Source organism: Equus quagga, chromosome 1, assembly GCF_021613505.1.
Source record: "Equus quagga isolate Etosha38 chromosome 1, UCLA_HA_Equagga_1.0, whole genome shotgun sequence".
Lineage (NCBI taxonomy): Eukaryota > Metazoa > Chordata > Mammalia > Perissodactyla > Equidae > Equus > Equus quagga.
Window position 1 is genome coordinate 73,460,437 of NC_060267.1, and position 17,275 is coordinate 73,477,711.

The 17,275-nt window shown below is 39.8% G+C and overlaps 1 protein-coding gene across 1 annotated transcript in view; it reads right to left on the reverse strand.

The window, feature by feature from the left end:
- SVEP1 (sushi, von Willebrand factor type A, EGF and pentraxin domain containing 1) overlaps positions 1 to 17,275 on the reverse strand; it is a 166,670-nt gene that overhangs the window by 29,664 nt on the left and 119,731 nt on the right. Inside the window, exons 32-38 of the mRNA XM_046663234.1 lie at positions 16,611 to 16,730; positions 14,930 to 15,106; positions 14,631 to 14,715; positions 13,800 to 13,991; positions 12,598 to 12,765; positions 4,906 to 5,578; positions 431 to 3,222 (exon numbers count right to left, since the gene is read on the reverse strand). Of these exons, the coding sequence (XP_046519190.1) occupies positions 431 to 3,222; positions 4,906 to 5,578; positions 12,598 to 12,765; positions 13,800 to 13,991; positions 14,631 to 14,715; positions 14,930 to 15,106; positions 16,611 to 16,730 (4,207 nt within the window). The remainder of the gene's footprint in view (positions 1 to 430; positions 3,223 to 4,905; positions 5,579 to 12,597; positions 12,766 to 13,799; positions 13,992 to 14,630; positions 14,716 to 14,929; positions 15,107 to 16,610; positions 16,731 to 17,275) is intronic.

A 17,275-nucleotide genomic window follows, 5' to 3' on the forward strand; every position in this document is an offset into this window, starting at 1 on the left:
TGAAAGTGGTCTTTTGACCTGAATTCTTCAGCTTTTGCCTTATTTCCTCAACATCGGCACGTATGAATATCATCATAAAGTGATATCACAAAGAAATTTACCAGCATGACCTTTGAAAAACAGCCTTGTGATTTAAGAGATGTTAAAGCTAGCTAGAGGATCTTGCTGTTTCATGAAACTCTATGGAATATGGCAATCAGGGTAATTATATTAAGAACTACAACCTGAAAATGTAGAATTTTATCTTTATAGTCAACGGGTTTCTATATAAGTAGGGGTAGAATAAAGGCAAGTGGTAAAAGCTTTAGCTTTTGGAGAGCAGTCCTGAGGTGGTATTTTCTTCCTAATGAGCTAAATGTTTGATCTGTGACTTTTCATTTTACAACGCTCCTGCCTGCACCCCTTGGAGACTGAAGAGCCATGGTCTTACCTGAGTTTCACTTTACTTTCATAGGTGTGTGCCTCTCCAGTTGCCACTGCATTGGCAACAGACGGTGGGGGTCCGCAGGACACTGGCTCACAGACGGGATGAGGCTGGCTCCACATCCCTTTCTCCATACAAATCAGATCTGAACTGCCTTGTATGACATACCCAGGTCTGCAGTTGTAAGTGATCACATTTTCCTCTAAAGAGCCGCTCTCAGTGATGAATGCATTTGGTATCACTGGGAGAGAACCGCAAGAAGCGTGTTCACAGCGTGGGAAGCCAGAGCTCCACTGGCCATTGGCTTCACAGGTGATTTCAGAAAGTCCCAGGAGCTTGAAACCCTTGAAGCACTGAATCTGGGCTGCCTTTCCACAACCAAAATCTGTCCCATTGACAGCTCCATTTTGAATTACTGGTGTGGAACACCTGCAAGGCAGGCAGGACGGTGGGCTGCCACTCCAGGAGCCATTGGAGAGACACTTTCTTGAAGGACTTCCATGGAGCTTATAACCAGAAAAGCATTGATACTGTATCTGGCCCCCATGAGAAAAGGAAAAGCCATTAGGGAAGCCATGAGCAAGATCTTCAGGAGGTCCACAGTTGACTGGTTTACAGAGAGGAACCTCTGCATCCCATGTCCCATCCGACTGACAGGTGAGTTTTGGAGCACCATGCAAGACATAGCCCTCCTGACAGTGGAACACTACTTCCTTCCCCAAACCATAGTCTAGGCCATCCATCGCCCCATTTGCCACCTGTGGTGGGTTGGCACATCTGACAGGCACACAGATGGGAGTGGTTCCACTCCAAGTTCCATTGGCAAGACAAACACGACTCCTGGCTCCCTCAAGTAAGAACCCTACATTGCAAGTATACTCAATCTCTTTTTGGAATGTATACTCATCTCCTTTCACCTGGCCATTAGCTGAGATTGGGGGTGAACCACAGTCCACAGGAATGCAAACTGGCTCATCCCCATCCCAATTTTTATTTCCTTGGCATGTTCTCCTCTCAGTGCCATTCAACACATACCCAGGATTACACTCATAGTACAGCACGCTCAGGTATGTGTAGTTACTTCCTTTGATGGAGCCATTCATAACCGGATTTGGTTTTTTGCATGAAATGGCCTCACAGCGTGGAGAAGTACCACTCCACTCTCTATTTTGGAGACAAAGTCTTATGTCAGAGCCCACCAGAATGTGTCCCGGTTTGCAGCTATATTGTGCAGCGCTGCCCATGGTAGTCTCTGTAAAATGCAAAAAGCCATTTTCAGGAGCAACAGGCAAGTCACATTCGATTGAAATGCAAGATGGTGCACTGCCATTCCATGTTCCATCTTCCTGGCAGATCAGTACAGGGTTTCCCAAAAGTTCATATCCTGGATTACAGGTGTATGAAACCATGGTGCCATATAGAAAGTTTGCTGAATGTGTAGCAGGAGATCCCTTTGTGTTTTTCCAGGTTTTAGCCACTGCTCCCAGATGACGAGGAGGGTGAGGAGTCACATACGGAACTTCCATCACATCTTCTTCCTGGTCAAAATATCCCTGACCGTCTTTGACCTTAGTACAGTCTCCAAAATCAATGTGAGGAGGGAGACCACAGTCTATGGGTACACAAGTTGGGATGGAGCTTGACCATCCTGACTCTTCACAAGTCTGCATGGCATGACCAGCTACCTGGAATCCAGGGATGCAGCTGTAGATGATCATGGCACCATAGCTGTAATCTGCACCTTCTACAAAACCATTTTCAATGGGTTGTGGAGGATTACAATGGATGGCGTTGCAAGATGGGACATCCACATCCCAATTACCTGTCTCCAAACAAGTCAAGGCTTTGGGACCTTCAAGCCTAAAGCCTCGGTCACAAGAGTATGTAATGGTTTGCCCATAGTGTAGGTTTGTGTAAGTGAATTTGCCATTCAAAATCTTCTTGGGCTTTGGGCACTCAATGGGTTTACATGTTGGTTTTCCTCCAAGCCAGTGACCATTTTCTCCACAAAGGGTGGTAGTATTTCCCACCAACTCAAAGCCTGGCTTGCAGGTATAGAGAGCTGTGCTGAGATAAGCAAGACCTTGCACATCAATGATGCCATTGAGGATTTCTTCAGGTTGGGGGCATTCTACTGGAACACATTCTGGCAGTGGAGAGCTCCAGGTACCATCAGCTTGGCAGAAAGTGGTAGGATCTCCTCTTAGGAAAAACCCATCCACACAAGAATACTTGACAGTGCTTCCAAAATGAAGAGCAGAAGAAGGAGCAGGAACACCAAAGGAAATCAGGGGAGGTGGGAGACACAGAACCATCTTACAAATAGGAAATGAATCATTCCATTGCTGGGATGGCAAACATTTCAGGACAGAGGGGCCCTGTAGAGCATGCCCTTCTTTACAGGAAAACATCACCACTCCTACCTCAGTAGTCAACTCCTTCAACACGAGCTGGTTTTCCAGGAGGGGTGGCTCTGGGCACTTGGTGGGCACACACTTTTGGTTTGGCTTCTTATTCCATTTGCCAGATTTCTGGCATGTCCAAGAATTGTCGCCAACAAGCTCATAACCCTCATTACAGAAAAACTGAACCTTGGACCCTACTTCAAAATTTTCTCCTTTCATGTAGCCATTCTGGATTGGAGGAGGTTTTCCACAGTTGAGAGGGATGCATGACAGAGGAGATTCACTGTGCCAGTGGCGATTGGCTTGGCAGACAAATACAGGACTTCCAACTGACTTATAGCCTGGATTACACTGATACCTCACTTCACTCTCAAAGATCCTCCCAGTTGCATGCTGCATAATAGGGAGAAAACAATTAAGTACAATTTATGTAACAGATAATATGATTAACTAAATACATTAAATAGTAAAAAAGAGACTAAAATGTCTACATTAAAATGAATCAACTTAGACATAAGCAAATGAGGACTTATGTTTTTTCCAGTAAGTCCACTCTATGTTTTTCAATAAGTGAACAAAACAAAAGGTCAATTAAGTAATCTTACTGCAGAAATGGTGACCACAGTGCTGAGGCCATAATACGTAAAAGATCAAAAGTCTCTAAATTGATTGATGAATTGATAGAGTGATACAGAAAATTAGAAATTACTTGGTAAATTCAAAAAAATCTTGCGGACCAAAGTCATGCCATAGTTTGTTGTTTTAATAACATAAAGGGAAACACACACGAACATACATTTATTTGTTAATGTTGTTTTATAGTACAAAAAGCACACAAAATATTTTTCATGGATATGGTCCTAGGAGTTTTATCAGAGTTTTGTGTTCATTCTTAACATAATTGAAAAAAATTATGCTATAAAATAAGGATGGGAAATAAAAAGCAGTATTTTATCTTTAAACAAAAGTTTAATCTTCATGATCTCAAAATTCAAATAAATAAGTGATTCATATAATAAAAGGTCACTTTTAGGCGGTACAAAAAGTGAATTAGTTATGAAAACTAAAAAGATTACTATGGTTCTTTGTTAGTGATAATGGTAAAGTCTAGCTTCTGTGTTGTAGTGACTTCTCAGTAATTTGAACATAATTATTTGTTTTGTTTACTTATTTATTGCTTGGGGACCCCACATGCATGTAAGCATGATGTCATCACAGACTTGATCTGTATTATTAATTACTAGATCTCCAATGCTTATCTGGCGCCTAATAAGAGCTTCAGAAATATCCGTTAAATTAATGAATGAAGAAAGCCTCCTTACATAAACCATATACCATCTTCCGATAGAAAGCTAACATATCTGAGCAAAAGTCTTAAATAAAAGGCGTTTACTATTATTTTGTTGTTGTTAAATAGAAAAGAGAAAAGGTACTATATATGTGTGGGTTTTTATAAAGTGTTTAATTAGAATATTATTTATTTAAAATGGCCCTTGATTTGGAGGACTAGATCCTCATTCTCGTTTTCTTGATGCTTTTAATGAGAAGACGCGTGTTAGCGTGAAAGCAGGGCATGAGGGTCTGACGTAACACTTTGTCCATCAGGGCGACATTGCCTTTAAGCTCACTCAAAGAAGCTCACAAAAACTGCATCATAGTGAGTGGATGGTTTACCTCATCTTTTCTCTAAAAAGTAGAAACAGTCATATTTCTCTAGGTTTCATTGAGACCTTGATTTCTATAAAATAAAACATACATCTATCTTGGAATAACTTTTTTGATAATGCAAAGTGGTATTTTATTAAAATTGGCTTATTCCAACTTCATGGTTAGGGCTAAGATATTGCTACAAAGGGCTTCGAGTGTCTATATGCTAGCAGAAAGTAGAAAGCTAATATATTAAAAGGATTCATAATGTCTATCAAATTTTCTCCAATGTTCACTACCTATAGATTTAGCTACTTCTGTTTTTCAACAACTAATCTGTTTACTGCCTCTGCTTCTGAATCCCCCGTTAGCCACAATGGGCTGGGCCTGTAATGAAAGCCATGGATCACTTGCTAATTAGTCTCTTACCTCCAGAAAGGCATTCTCTACCTTAGGTGGTTCATTGCAAGATACAGGGTGGCATGTGGGTGTGGGGCTACTCCACTGTCCTGTGGCTTCGCAGGTACTCTTCTTCTCTCCTTTGACGTAGAACCCTTTGTTGCAGCTATAAGCTACCATGGCCCCAAAACTGTAGTTTGATCCACTTGCATAGCCATTCATGATGCTTGGTGGCTCTCCACAGCGCACGGGGATGCACTGGATGGACAAGGGGGAAGGGTTCCACTGCCCACCTCTCATACATTCTATCTTGGCTGAGGTGTTCAGTACAAAACCTTCCATGCATTTGAAGCTTACAACTGAGCCTGCTGCAAATTTGGCTTTGCTCACAGATTCTAAGATGCTGTAGGAAACAGATGGAGGTTTTTCACAGAAATGAGCTATACAACGGGGCACAGCCTGACCTTCTGGGGGAACCCACTTGCCCTGGGCATTGCAGATGAGCTGGGAATTGTCTGCCAGGCTGTAACCATCTGAGCAGTAGTAGAATGCAATGTCTCCAAATAACCGATGGGCGGTCTCTGGAGAGGCATGTTCCACGTTGGGGGGCTCATCACAGGAGATGGCCAGACACTGCTGGTTACTTCCACTCCACTCGCCACTGGCCAGGCATTCAATGGTGTCAGGACCAGCAAGGGTGTAGCTATGAGATTGGAAGGAAAGAAACAATAACTAAGGATAATATCTGAGAAAAGGTGTTTGCATCTTCACATTCTGCTTTTATTATTTTATCTGTCCAATAACGATTTTACTTTTACTCTTTAAAACAATACTTACTGTTTGAATATTGCACTTATTGATCAAATGACTTTCATTTGAGATATAGAAATACATCTTGATATTAATATTAATGCTTGTTCAGAAAGGGAAGTGGCCCTAAGATTTTTGCTATTTAAAGAACTCTAAAAATTGTTACACATTTCCTTAAGAAGAAAAAGTGAGGAGCAAGTTATAATTTTGTTTGACTCAATTCAAAATTGGAACTTCAACTGTCTTTAGATGGTTTTAGTTGGTTGATTTTATCCCTAGTCTTTGAAACAATCTCTGATGAGCCACACGTAGCCTACGTATAGTTCATAGTTATGCGCTTACATATATTCAATGAACTTTAAAGCAGTGATTATAATTTTGTCTCTGATGTTTCCTAAACCCTTAACCATGTGGTTAGCGTTAAAAGCTGTGCTCTGCACATGGGTCTTCTCTTCAACCAGTATGAATAAATTCTGCTTAATAACTCTTAGTCTTTCTTTATGCACAAGGTGTTTTCCAATATATGATAGACTGAGGACGTAAAAAAATCTTAAATTACTCTCAAATGCTCTTTCAATGAAGCAGAACAAAATACTAGGATATGCAGTATTAGCATAATTACATTTTAGCCATTCTTATTTTCATTCTCACTTTCCTACTGAAGAGAGATGACAGAGTTTTAAAGGAATGTCTAACAACTGATCAGTTCGTCATTTTGATATTAAGGAACCGTAAGGGGACTAAAATAATTTGGCACCTAACTTAATCCTTATTAGACATATTAATTTCTTCATTTCACAGATGAGTGAACGATGGTTCAGACAGGCTAAGAAACTTGCCTAGAGTCACACAGCTGCAAGCAGCAGAATTAGGATCTGAATTTGGTTTATGGGATTCCAACACTTATACTTTTTCCATGACATTGCTCTGTCTTTCTTCCTCTCTCTTTTTACAATGAGGTAGGTTAAACCACAATTTGTGGGTGTCCTGTGGGAACAGTATTGCAGTGTCACGAGTACAAATTATTTGACCCACACTTAAGCAATGATTCTTCAGTCATTAGTTAGTAAACATTTCTCCTGAGGTCCCTTTTAGTTTTTTATAAGAATTAGCTATTTTGGAGGGGTTGGAATTCCTTCACCCTCACTGGCAAGACTTATGAAATCTATAGGAGACAGAGAGGTCAAGGAAAAAAATGATAGAGCATCAGCAGAAATGTGTGCATTCACCCTATCTGTGGTCATATATGATGCTACGGACAGAAGTGGTCTCAGAACGAATATGCCGAGATATTTCTACAGCTGAGCACAGTCTCCAGTTAGGGTCTGCTGCAGTTCAGTGTTGGGGATAAATTCAGTTCTTTGTATAAGAACCTGAACTTGATAAATTTTTAGACAACTTCTGTCTTGGAGAATCCAGGAAGGTATACAAAGATAATGATAAAAGCATAATTTTATTATTAAAAAACTCATTATCTCAGGTCTGAGTGCCCAGATTCTACTACTCATGTGTCACGTGTGCTCTGGATGGAAGTTCCATTTGGAGAGGCTCCTGATGTTTAAATTTTTATGGCACACTTTAGATGCTTTTATAGCACACATTGAACCACGCATCATTATCGTCATGAGTCCCTTGATGTTGCCAGCATATTTCACTGGTTGAACTTCACAGACATCACCTGAGACATCCCTGATTTATTAGGATCCATTGTACCATCTATAAAATACTTCCTTTATTTCATGGGACCATCTGCTTAGAGGCAGAAGCATCTGTCTCCAGAACCTTCCATTTTCCTCAAAGTCTCTTGAAGACACAAAAATGGTGCTTTGTAATTTGGCAGCACTTTGTTAGGCCTCTGACCCATGATCTTCTGGAAAATCTCCACCACTGCTCCTCCCTAATGGAAAAATCATGGCAAAGCTCTTCTGGAGTGTAATGGAAGATTACCATCAAATACATATATTTTGAACAAATGAATTTAAAGAGTGTATTTTGGATACTATCCATATTTCTTAGAACCTTCACTATCCTTTTCTCTTACCTAAAATCTTGACTTTTCTTTAAGTGTATCAATCAACATTAGTCCTTCACTAAATAATTCTTAAGGGCCATACTCTGTGCTAGAGTCACTTCCTTAGGGCAGGATGCAATGCCAATGTATTTAGCTGTTTACATGTCTGTGTCCACCCCCGGCCCCTCCCACCCGCACTACCTGGTGCAGTATAGGCCCCTTCACACAGTGGTTGCTTACAGTAGAAATGATTGATCCTACCCAAAGAATGAGAAGAGGAGGAAAGTCTTCCCAGATAAAATGGCTTTTGAGGGGAGTCTTGAGAGTGGAAAAGGAATCATTCAAGGCAGAAAAGTAACATGAGCAAAGGAGTATGGGGCGTTCTGGGAACTTGCGAACAGTTAGGAATGGCCTATGAACACCTGGAAAAGGAAGTGATGATCACCAGGATCTTGTGTACTTTTGACAGGTGGTGACAGTTGATGGGTGAAGATGTGACAGGCACAGATTACCTGGAAATGGTTTCCGAAAGTTCCTTTGACAAAGACTCTCATAAGATTTTAGCAGACAAAATGTTGCTAGGACAGAAACTATTTAAGCAGTTTATTAACTGGATGACCCAAAGAGTATTGATTAATAGAAATAAGCTAGTTGGGAGTTTCACATCTTGTAAATGCCACAAAACTCTATCCTTAGTCCAAATGTCCATCAGTTTGTAGGCAATACATAACTGTAGGGTGGGGAATAAGGGTTTTCATAGGCCAGTTCAGTGTTTACAATCTTACAAGGTAATATTTAACAAAGATAAAATGGAAGGTCCTGCACATAGATAATTTAAAAAATTGTGTAAATTAAAAAAATGGCTTAGTGGCAGCCAATGTGAAGGAGTTTCACTGAATGTAAGTGGAATGAGTCAATGGTGACATCCTTAGAAGAGTTATTGCGTTTCTAGAAACTCATTTGTCTAGGAAAAGAAGAGGAGAAATGAAATAAATACTTATGTTTTAAATACGATGTGGCAGTTCCTAGATTTGGCATTTTTATTCTGTGGTAATTACATTCTAATTTGATGTGTCAGTGTGCGTTCAATTCTGGGTACCACAATTCCAACTGGGCTATAGACCTATTGGAATAGGCTCACAGGAGAGTGACTGAGATTGAACAGACTTGGGATCGTGTCCACTTATGAGAAAGAGAAGTGCAGACTTGAGGTTGAGCTGGCTAAAACGTCTGTCTCTACATCTTCACTTCCAAAGCTGCAAGCTTGACATCCTAGCCAGAGGGAGGATCATTTCTCAGTCATAGAAACATGTGAAGGAGCTGAGATCCCTTGCTGAAGCCTCTCAATTATCTCTAATGATCCATTTGTAGGAGAATCTTGGGACCAGGCTATCAATACTTGAATGGCTGGCATTTTGGAGGTGCCAAGAAATTTACACTGAGTGGCTTCAAGAAACGGAACTAAATCTGTGTCTTAGATTAGATAACATATCCAGTGTGGATGGGGATAAAGGTTTATTAAAAATAACTATCTTCTAAAATATATCAGTTAGTCTTCTAAGATACTAAAGAAGGATATATGTTCTGAATGACAAAAAAAGAGGAATTAATTGCTAGCTATTGCCTACATAGAACTGTAACTGGTCTCTGATCAAATTGTTGCACCACTTCATTATGTTAGAAGTCTGAATGTGTGTTAAGATTTCTGGGAGACATATTTCGCCTGCTTACTTTTTAAAAGAATTATTTTAAAAAAGATAAAGTTTTGTACATGTGATGACGTATGTCTTATAAATGTTGGCTACCAAAGCAGGAAAAATTGGAACTGGCACATATCTAAAACGCTGGAATATTTAATTTTATTCTGTGCGACATTTTTTATTCTCATTCAAGAAACGTTGGGGACACTCTTGCAGACTGTCGTTTAAAATCAGGCTATACAAATTATAAAACAAATCGTTTTACTCCATAATTTCAAGGAAAAATGATCCATCGATATTACAGTGATGCCATAGAAGGCCACCTTTTAGGAGAAATTGGCTGTAATACAGTAGCATATTTTTGGAATAATAATGACAAACGCTTTGAAAATGGGCAGAGGAATCTTCAGATGCTATTTCCAGTGATTTGATTCACACACTGAGGGGAAGCCTGTTAATGAGCATGTGCCTGGGAAGTTTTATGAGAGGCTCCCAAGTGGGTTATTAGCTCTTCTCTTTTTAGAAGAAGAACCTTACAAGAGCCTTAAAAGAGCAACATATTTAACGAGCTGCAATTTAATAAGAGCAGTGGAAAGCATAAATCTGCATCCGTAATTATTTCTGTTTTCAATTAAAAACGATGATCAAAAATTTTATCTTAGTAAATTCAGTAATGCATTTAAAAGTCTATATTTGAGAGGAATCAAAAGGGAAACATTCTAATAGGATTTTAGGATGCCAATGACCCTTCCTTCTCTCTGAGCTTCTCACCAAGAGTCTACACACAGGGATGAAAAGAAAAATGGGAAACAAGTGACCACTTTGTTAATTTGGGTAAACGGTTGAGAACCCCCAGGGCAATGTTTTGATAAAAGGTGAATTTGGAAAGCCAAGTTTAGGGCAGGAGGCAGAAATGAGGCTCCTTGCTTCTTTCCTTCTCTGCCATTCATCTTACTACTCCAGTCTTCTAAAGTATCTGCTCTTTCATCCTAAACTTGAGACTGGATCTTTCCCCCTTAATTCAAGGAAAGGCTGGTACAAAGCACAACATCAGTAAAGGAAGAAAAAACAATGAGACTGAAGCAAGACTGCACGTATGTGCATGTAATTAACAGGCCTGGGTGGCCTAAACAGTGTGCAGAACAGTGACCGGTGTCAGGCAGTCTCAAGGGAGAAGAGAGAGTTGAGAGGGTTAGAGAGGGAAATAGGCCCTAACCCTCTTATCAGGCCAACAGCATCTTAGGAAGTGGAAGAAGACAGCAGGACAGGCCCCATTACACAAAAGCCATGACTTGAACACAGTGCTGCCATCCTTGCATAGAACAACACAGTGCATGCTGACCTACGCCCATCAATCACCTAGGGGAAGAGATCGAAAAGGACAAAAAGAGAGAGAGAAGGGGGCCAACTGACTTCCAGTTCTGGCTACAAGAAAGTCTGAAAACCCTCCCTATATAAAACTTGATGAAATATAACAAAAATTATTTTAAATGCGTAGCTGAGCTGACAAGAAAAGAAATCTCCATGTGCTAGAAATGAAGAGGAAATTAAAAAGTGAAAAGTAAGCCTGTAAATGAATGCTGTGGTTGTCCCTGGATTGGACAGGAAAGGTAAGAAGAGAGGATGGGACATACTGCCTTGGAGTTCGAATAGAGAGCAACAGCAGAGTTTCTGGCATGACCCTAGTCCTAGCAGTTCATTCACAGGATATTCGCTAGAAACATTCCACCTAGAGGCTCGGTGGGATGACAAGTGAGATCTCTCTATTTGCTGGGCAATTTCTTTGCCTGTTTGTTTTTTTGTTGTAGGAATATTGGCACTGACCTAACATCTACACCAATCTTCCTCTATTATATGTGGGATGCTGCCACAGCATGGCTAGATGAGTGGTGCCAGGTCTGCACCTGGGATCTGGGCCTGTGAACCCCCGGCCACCAAAGTGGAGAGCGCGAACTTAACCACTACGCCATCGGGCTGGCCCCAGGAAGAAATTTTTAAATGAGTCACTCCACAGGGGAGAGATGGGGCCATCAAAAGCTAATTCTTGCACTGACATTTTATTGTTAAAGATTTCTTTTTCACTTAAGAAGGTGTTAAGATTTGGGATTTCTGTCAGCTGTTTATACAAGTGTTTGACGCTCAAGAGCTATTTGCAAGGAAATATTGTCGCCACCTGCTGGCAGTCCTGTATTAGTAGGACGGTCTTCCATCAGGCGAAACGAATTTCAACTTCCATGCTATTATAGAAAGTGTGTCCTCTTATCTGTGCTGGAATCATCATAATAATGGCAAAGTTTGCCGATTTATTGAGTCGTTTTCCAGCTAGTCTATCACTATGTCATTTTATTCCTCACAATATCCATATGAAGCATGAACCTTTAATGAACTCATTTTATGTAGGAAGACAATCAAAGCACTGAGAGGTTATACCATTTTCCCAAGGCCACACAGTTAATGATGGACAGAGCTGAGACACAAATCCAGAAAATGGTAACCCCTCTGCTGTTGCTGCTTCCAATTGTGTGAAGAGCAACTCGGGTAAATCTGCAGTATGAAAGCGCTATTACTGGTGAGGATATTTATTGAGGAAGCATGGGGAAAAAAGCAATGACATGCCAGTCAGATGACCTGGGATTAAATCACCCCTCAATTCTTTATTGCCTGCCGAAGACCCTAAGCAGATCACCATCCCAGAGTGAGCTCTCCTTTCTCCGTAATTCACAGGGTTTCCATGAGGAGCAAATGAGACAACGAGTGTGAAAGCAATTTGCAATCTGCTCCCTGGTTCTGAATTAAATGAGATTATTAAAAATGTAAAAATCTGAACTTTATTATCCTTTTTCCTGCAGATGTGTCATCTTTCGTTGTGACTTAAGTCTTGCCTTTGGTTTTGAAGAGGATAAATCTACAAATGCTTATTTTGATGTGTTTTTTTGCATCTTTAATTAAAGTATAAAGATATTTTCCATTGAACTGCCCAATGTCCATTATGCAAGGCTTAATTTGATAAGTCACTCTAATTCCAGGAAAACATTGCTCCCCTAGGAGAATATGCTCCCTTTCTGCTGTCAGAAAGCAAGAGCATAAAGCTCTCTTTGGCTCTGGCTGCTGGGAAATTTAATTGAGTGTTCAGAGAAGCCCATGTCTGCAGTCAGGGAACATCCACTCCCAATGTTTCTTCCCTTCCCAGGCTCTACTCACCCTTCTTTGCAAGTGTAAGTAACAGTGTTCCCAAAAGTGAAGTTACTCCCAGTGATGACAGCATCTTTGATGGCTGGCGGCTCTCCACAGAAGACAAGATGACAGGTAGGTGGCGCTCTGTCCCAGCTGCCTGACGCCGAGCATTCAATGACGGAAGGGCCCTGTAAGCTACAGGAAGAAAGATGCCACCTCTTTCATTGGCTATTTATTTACTGCTATGGAGATGAGATAGGAAGGAGTTAGAAGCGCCTAGGGGACACGAGGAATTCTAATACGTAAAAGTAAAGTTTCTTCCTATTTTCTTGCTTTATATAAAAACAAGGGAAATCTGAGCAGGCTATAGACCATTTAAAACCATGAATATGCTAAAAAAAAATAACAACTCGGTGCAAAACACAATTCTTAATGTGCTCATTGGTGGTGTTGTAGGGCACTTCAAACCTTGCAAATAGCAGATTACTTGGAGGAGAAGGAATTACGAGACTGGTTAGGACCCAGTGACAAGGGAGACAGATACCCAAGAAGTCAGGATAACTGAGGTCCAAGGGTGTCCGTCATCCTTGCCACGGGCTTGGGATCTGAAGCGTGTGGCTCATGACTCTGACCTTTGGTCTTCTTTTGATTTCACAACCTCAAATCCTACATCATGGCTTATCCACCTTCACTTGCCAACCTGATTCTGATTGTCTGTATTACTCACTCTGCTTCTGTTCACTTCATCTGTTTCACTTCAGATCCTGTTGGCCAAGTTTCTGATCACAGCCTGACTCTCTCTGCTGTCCCTTCTGTTTGAACACACACACACACCTTTCATCAAATTAATCTTGTACGGTATTAAGGACCCAGGCCCTTACCTTGGTAAATTTTTTATAACATCTCATGTAATGCTGAGTGTAAGCTTGGTAAGTTGTTTACCAAAAAATCCAGGCATTGTGTTATGCCTCACAAACACTTTTGCTTTCATGCTTAATGTCTGAATGTTTATAGCAATTGAACTAGGACTCTCAGAGTCAAAGTTAGATGGAATAGTTCCCTGGGCATTTACTATGAGCTAGGCTTCAGGAAGCATACAAATTTGAGAATATCTTTTACATTTAGAAACTTGTATTTAAAGTCAGTCAGTCACATGCAAATGAAACCTACTGAGTAAAAAAATGAGTAACAGTATTGTAACAAGCGTGGCTGGTGTCTGTGAACTTTACCTGTATCCACTCTCACACGAATATGATGCAGTAGAAAGGTATGTAAGCCCACTCAAAATATATTTCCCATTATTTATGTTTTCGGGGCTAGAACACTTGACTAGTTCACACACAGGAGGAGAGTGGCTCCAAGAACCACTGGCAAGACAGGATGACTCTTTATCACCATCCAGAGTATATCCTTTATCACACCTAGAGAAGATAAAGGAAAATTAGAGAATATAATTTGCTTTATTTTGCATAATTTCATCTGTGCCAAAACCTCCAAAAATATTGTGAATATACTCATATAGGAAGAGTTCTTTTTTTCCTACTGAAATAATGCTTTATAATTATTCTTTTTCAGGGTTGAATACTGTACTTCTCTCCCATAAGGCCCTTGCTGAGCGAGAAGTAGAAGGATAGGCTTAAGGATTTGGCTTGCCCCTGGTGTGTGTCATGGATTAGTAGCTGCAAACAAAATTCTTGGTTGGAGAGTGGTCTGGTCTAGTATAAGTCCCTGAAATATTGGGTTTGGAGTTAAAGCTCCAACTTATAAGCAAGACTATTTATTAGCTTGCAGGGCCGTCCTACATGACATCCATTCTTAGAGCATCTCAAGGAGGTGCTGGTGGCAATAGTTGGGTTCTGGTCAGGGGATTTAAGGATTCTAGATATGATGACCATTAGATTATTGGATTAGAATTCTTTACACTACACATGATTCAATTAATTTCACAGCAATTTAAAAACATCCTCTGGGATTATTCTTCACCCTTTCTTCCAGTATTATATCACCACCAGTGTGTCGTCAAAAACTTCTACAAACTAGTTCTGGTCTTAGATACTTACCTATATACTACTTTACTGCCATAGGTAAATGTTGATCCATCAATGCCACCATTTTCTGGAATAGCTGGTGCACCACAGGAAACAGCTTAAAGGAGGAAAAACAAAAAGCATTGCTTTTCTTAGCTAATGAGTGCAAAAGTTTCTAAAACCCTAGGGGGCAGTTCTCGGTTTTCCTGTCATGTTTAAATATGAGCCTAATAGTTGGGCTTTAAATACAAAGAATATTGATACAACACTTGACATTTCCATACCTTAAATTCTAGGTTGGCCAAACCCCACGAACATGGGGAATTTATTACCTTCACAATATGGCATCAGATGACTCCATTCTCCAGACTCTAAACATGTGATTTTGGTTACTCCCATCAGCTGGTGTCCTTCTTCACATGAAAATGTGACTTCAGCACCCACTGTATAAATCTCACCAGAAGAGTGGCCATTTTCTGGATTTCCTGGAGGCTTACATTTTACAGGTTCTTGAAAGAAAGAAACAGTTTTTGTGGGACAATAAATGGCTTTCACACAACCATGCAAGGTCTCACTACACTTAAGATACCAAGTTAAACCCTGAGGAAGAATCCTCTGAAGGGAGATGCATGAAGCGCAGCGACATGTTGGACAATTAGACAGGAACACATATATGTACATTTCTTTCTTTATTATTATTTTTTTGTGTGTGAGGAAGATCGGCCCTGTGCTAACATCTGTTGCCAATCTCCCTCTTTTTTCTTTTGTTTTGTCCCCAAAGCCCCAGTACATAGTTGTATATTCTAGTTGTGGGTCCTTCTTAGTTGTCTATGTGGGACGCCACCACAGCATGGCTTGATGAGCAGTGCTAGGTTGGTGCTCAGGATCCGAACCGGTGAACCCTGGGACACTGAAGTGAAGTGTGCAAACTTAACCACTATACCACTGGGCCAGGCCCCAAGAAAATATATTTAATAGAGATTTAAACAACAATATTTTGAAACAGCAATGAGTAACAAAAATATACAAAATTTATCTGGCCAAAAAGGGAGTTGTTTATTGGGGAAGCAGTGGTGGTGCCAAGGCCTGGCTGAGAAGGGGTTCAGCCCCTTTTATTCCTCTGGACTTCACACCCACTTTTTAAGAGTAAATGACTTTCTTTCAACCTAATGGAAAGGCTGTACTAAAACACATTTAGGAGAAGTTCTCGGCCTCTCGTTCCAAAAAGACTACAGATTAGAAGCCCTTCCTATGTGCACACTTGGGGTTGGCCACCCCTTCTAGAAAGGGAAATAAGTTCAAGGGAGATTTCCGGGTTAGAGTTGAACAAGAGGAGTCAATAAATACTTGAATTCTTAAAAAGGGAAGATACATTGATTCAATCTTTCTGAAGATCATTTTGGCTGCATAAGTCAAGGACTTTAAATGAAATACTCTCAAAAAGTAAATGCAATTATGACTTAATTTTGAGAATTCCTCTTTACTTTCTGTCTTATTGTTTTCTGATAGTTGCTTTCTCACAATAAATGTAGAAAGACGTTGATGGGTTGAGAGATGAGCCAGTATTATCAAAATTATCACAAAATACAGAGAGGTGGTAAGGCAAGATCTCAATTTTTTTTCAATGATATAATTCTGTGTGGCCGAGGCAGGGCAAAGATACTGACAGCAAAGATGTGATGAAGCATCTTCTTTGCTCTGACTGAGGCGCTAGAGGTCATTGATTATATTTCTAAATCCATGCTACTATTCTCGTACTGTGTAGACGTTTCTTCAGCATTCTTGTGATATAGTTGGCTCTCAGTTTTGCTTTTCCAGAAACTGGGAAGTTGGAGAGGCATGATGCTAATTTAAAGCACCTTTAGCTGTTACTTACATGTCTTTTTAGAGAGAGTTTATCTTTTCCATCTCCCCTTTGAAAATATTGTATTATTTTTAAATAACACATATTTGAAATATACACTTGAATAAAAATATTGAAATAGACTTCCCAGTTATACATATACAGGTTACCTGCACAGTTTTTCCCATCTCCTGTGTAGGGTGGGATACATGAGCAAACATAGGATCCATTTGTATTCAAGCAGGAAGCATGCTCGCTACAATCTGACCCAACAGCACATTCGTCAACATCTGAAAAGAAGGCGGTTTACACACAGTAAAGTTGATTGAGTTTTCCTATGTATCAAACATTTGTTTTTACTTTTAAATCATTACATATCATCTAATGTATAACTATATATATAGTTATATACATTTTTATATATAACCATATAAATTGTTTTATAATATAGTTATATATATTTTATAGTTATATTTATTTTACATATATATTTATATATAACAATATATATTTTTATAAACCTAATATTATATATAAATATATTTTTATAAAATTTATATATATTTTTATAAAATTTAAATATAACAGTCATAATCACATTGCAGATATACAATAAAATCTATTATTTCCACAGTTTACAGGTGGGTAAGTAGAAGAACTGAGATAGAGAAAGATACTCTTACTACTGAGTCTGATAAAAATTTAAAACATTTTTGGCACTTCTGTGGACAGCTGCTTTCTCACTATGGCTTGCCCAGAGCTCACTTGGATGAGATGAAGTTAACAAAGGAATGTCACAAGAGAGCCTCAGGAATTTGGGATGACTGTCTCCCAT